The sequence below is a fragment of the Typopeltis vanoorti genome, chromosome 19 (genome assembly GCF_054136105.1).
Source record: "Typopeltis vanoorti isolate ZY-2024b chromosome 19, IOZ_Tvanoo_1.0, whole genome shotgun sequence".
Taxonomy (NCBI): Eukaryota; Metazoa; Arthropoda; class Arachnida; order Uropygi; family Thelyphonidae; genus Typopeltis; species Typopeltis vanoorti.
In genome coordinates, this window is record NC_143567.1 from 32574826 (window position 1) to 32579304 (window position 4479).

Here is a 4479-nt window from a genome sequence, read left to right on the forward strand (position 1 = left end):
TTTCATATGCTATTCTTCGACAATTTCTCAAGTTAGTCGATCTTTCGAACACATAAGTAGAATTCTTTCCTAACACTGCTTGAGAAATAATATATATATATAATCTGTAAAACGTTTTTTACCTTTGGTATAATATACGTTAAAGATACCAAGAAAATTTATACTTTGTTTTAATCCTTTTCCAAAGTATAATCTGTAAAATGTTTTTTACCTTGGGTGTAATATACGTTAAAGATACCAAGAAAATTTATACTTGGTTTTAATCCTTTTCCAAAGTAAGCAAAACAAGTTTTGCCGTTGAAATATATTCACGTCTGAGCTACTTGTATATATAGAGGATAATGACTTCATATCACCTGCCTTAGTTTGTATCCTTGGTATCTCTACCAGGTCTGGTTCCCACTGAAGAGACCTCAATAAAGGTCGAAACCGATCTGGGTAGTGGTCTTTCCCATTATACATTGCATTATACATGCCTGAAAGGGGGTTATGTGCTTTGCATTATGGGATACATACTAAGGCAAGTGATATCAAGTCATTAGCCTCTATATACAAGTAGCTTAGACGTGAATATATTTCATGCGCAAAACGTGTTTTACTTACTTGGGAAAAGGATTAAAACCAAGTATAAAAAATTTCTTGATATCTTTAACACACACACACACACATATATATATATATATATTCGCTGATAGCCTTGAGTTCCACTATCAGTTAAGGTTAAAGGTGATTGTCTGTCTTAGGGTTCGATTTGTCTATTCCCTTTTCCAATAAAAGACAATAGAGGAGTTATTATTTTTTTTTTTACCATAATACAATACTTATAATAATCACAATAGGGTCTGTGCAACTCAGTAGAAGTGACGCTTGCATCTTCTGCGCTAGGCCGCATGAAGATATATTTATAGTTTGGGTCTAGTCGCTGACTGGAGGAACTTTTTCTAAGCCTTTCTTCGACCGATTCCCGAGATAGTAGATCTCTGACACTGGCAAGCAATTTTTTCTTTCCGTAAAATCAAGAAAATCGACCGTAAAACACATTATTTCACACAGCAACACATCTTGTTAGGTACCAAGAGATAGCAATACTTGTTTGCCTGTCTTTTCATCAGTGGCCGCCTATTATTAGTGATAGTCATGGGCCAGCTATCTCTGATTAGCTGCTCACTCAGTCTCCGAAAGCTAGATAGAAATAAAAAGGCCTCGCCTACTCCCTATAAGGGAACAAAAGGCGTTAGATTATTATTATTGTTGTTATTAAAATCACAATAATTATAATAAACTTTGCCGCAAGTTAGGCATATCAGTTTAGGTATATAATTTCCATGTTGAATAATAAATAAATTCCTTGCTGTGTTTTCATTCTTCAATGGAAGTCGATGAACTCACTCTTAACTAACTTTTTTATTTATTTTATTTTATTTTCATTTATTTGTTTATTCGATATGAATTTTATTTATTTATTTTTGGAATCGATAACCAGGCAAAACTCTTAGTCATCACTGTAGTTCAGTTCAGTTTATGGTTACTGACGATTTGCTGATTTATCAGTGCTGGCCTAGAGTCAGACAGTTGTGTGTGTGTGCGTGCGCGCGCGCTTAACCTTCCCTGGTATTATTGTCTGAAATAGTATGAGTTCTAAGATCATTTGTCTGAGCTAGAGTATTGAAACGCCTTTGGGAGAGAACAAAATGAAATAAAATATCGACTGAGTTGGAAATTGGCTGGAAAAAAGTTCGTTTAATCGAAAACTAGTATCGAATCTGCAACAAGTGTCATGGTGGGAAACCAAACTATCAATGATTTTATAGGCATCTGGAAAGGAAACTATGGTAGACAACTGCTGCCATTCCCTAATTCTAACAATATACATTTTTGTCTGAAAGCGTGATCTCTGCTGTCAATTTTTTATTTCACTTGCCAGGGTTTAAAAACTCAAGTTTCCAGGAGAAAACCATACTTGCATGCATGTCCCCCAGATCCTGAAGCGGATCCCCAGACCAGAATTTTTGGCGGGCCCCCTTACCTGTCGTTCAGGTTAAGGACAACGCATTGCTATACAGTCTGCAGGGTTTAGGCTCAATTAGTTTAAATGATAACACAAAAGTAATATTTATTTAAAAAACTACCAACCTCTACATAATACAAACTAATAATAATATTCAAAATTACTTCAAAGTATATTTTCTAGCTTTTGTCGACGCAAATTTATCAATAATGTCAGTAAAATCAACCCGCTTAGCCAAATCATTTTCGATGCACAAAATTGCTAGGTGATTAAGTCGTTCTTGGCTACTTGGGCTTCTTTGTCATGTTTTCAATGAATTGGCCAGTCTGCTGAATGATCTCTCAGCTGAAGAAACAGTAACCGGTATTATGCAAAATAGTTTAATGGCGAGGCAGATATTAGCAAATATACCTTGCAGGTTTTTGTCATGAATTGCGTTCAGAAGTCTCACCGGACTTGTTTCTGTGCCAAAAACTTTTTTATGAATACTTTTAAGGTGAAGAATTTCATTCAGTAACTCTTCTAACAGTTAGATGTTTTTCATGCCTATTCACAAATTTTGCTGCTTGTGCGATAAGTTGACCATCGTCCAAGTTGTGAAAATTTAAAATAGGTGAGAATAATTCACATATATATGATCTGCTGCTTCAAACCTTGGTTTTAAATCATTCATAATGAAATCCAATACTGGATAAATTACGAACATTTTGAAATCTTGTTCAGGTTCCACAGTAGTTTCTCGATTTTCGCAAAATTGAGGTTGCACACCGATTGCTTCAGCAACTACTTTTGCTTCTTGGACAACACTTTCCCACGAGTGACGCGAGTGTTGTATCTCTTGTACTAATTCTCTTATAATTGCGGACTGGGCCTCAAGAAATATTCCTTGACTTTCTATAATAATGTTCTTATTGTCAATATTTGCTAATATTTTGTGCCAAAACATTGTCATTAGCGTACTTTTATAAGATCTGAAATATTTTTTCAAGCCTTTAATTGTGCTCAGTGTTGAAGGAGTTAATTCTGTGTCCATCTCTTCGAGAATGATATCTAACATAACAAGTACACCAGGATAATGTTTAACAATTGGGCGCATAACTTGAATTCTTACACTCCACCTTGTTTCTGAAAGACTTTGAAGATGTAGTGGTATGTGTTTTTTAAATACTTTCCAGCGTGCAAGACTGTGAGTAAAGAAAGAGTAGAAGCTCCCTACATTCCCAAAAAACGTTATAACATTTGGGTTAATTTTGGCAGCATTGACTCCTAAGCGATTTGGTGAATGTGCTCCGCAGAGAGAGAATAAAGCACATTTGTTCTTTTGTAAAATGAGAGTTTTTACACCGCTTATTTTTCCACACATATTTGCGCCATTGTCGTAACCTTGTGAACGGCAATCTTCGAGAGGTATACTGTTTTTTCCAGAGTGGCGAGTATTTCTTCAGTTATTTTTTCTCCAGTTTTTCCAGTAAAGTTCATGAATTCAATGAAACATTCATTGATTTCAAATTCGCTTGAGTCTTGGTTTTGTGATATGTATCTGAGAATTAGGACGTTTTGTTCATTGTGGGAGATATCTGATGTTGCGTCTATTATTATTCCGTAGAAAATTGCGTCTCTTGTTTGGTCTAGAATAGTTTGGACAACTTTGCCCGTGCAAAGGCCAATAAACTCATTTTGCGAATTCCAAGACAAATAATGTGCATATCTTTCATAATTTTACCTTCCATCTGATTTTGTTGAACTTTGTGGAGAGGTTGTCGTGTTACATCATCGTAATTTCCAATTAATTCTAATATACCTAAGAAATTCCCATTATGAACATCTTCAATCTTCATGTTCTTTCCTTGAAATGCTAAACCTCTGGATGATAAAAATAACGTTACGTTTACAATCCGTTGCAAAAGTGCTCTCCACTTATTTGTTTCATATTGAATTTGTAGTTGTAAGTCTTTATCGATTCCATGTCTTTTCAATGACTGCAAAAGGGATTTCCAAGCCAGATATTGTTCTCTGTGTTCAGCACTATTTTCGTGAAGAGGCAACATATCATACAACTTTTTCCAAGGCTTATTTCTAGGCGAAAAAATCCTTCTTGGGCTAAACTGCTTAAGTTTTTGTTATTAGAGTCGCAAAAAATACGACATGGTAGACAATAAAGAGTTTCTTTCGATACACCCCATGTTAACCATTCTCTTGGAAAATGTTCTCTTGTTCTTTCATCTTTCGTTTTCGTATAGAACAAAGAATCTTGAAATTTCCTACCATTAAGATCTCTTGGCAATTCCTTATAAATCTTTTGGAATTCTTGAAAGCTGATAGTTCGTACTATCTTTTGCCGCATGTTGTTTGAGATTACTCTGGGCCAAGTACTAGGGTCATCATATTTTATATCAGATTTTTCAACAGGCCCTACAACTGCATCATATTCTTCCATAGTCACTCCTCCTGCAGGTTTTTCACTTGCGGCC

At 35.3% G+C, this 4479-nt stretch overlaps 1 protein-coding gene across 1 annotated transcript; it reads right to left on the bottom strand.

Moving 5' to 3' along the window:
- Positions 1-3636: 3636 nt before the first annotated feature.
- LOC150095979 (uncharacterized) lies at positions 3637-4056 on the bottom strand. The gene has a single exon (XM_090409578.1). The coding sequence runs from the start codon at positions 4054-4056 to the stop codon at positions 3637-3639; it is 420 nt and encodes a 139-aa protein (XP_090265704.1).
- Between the last annotated feature and the right edge of the window lie 423 nt (positions 4057-4479).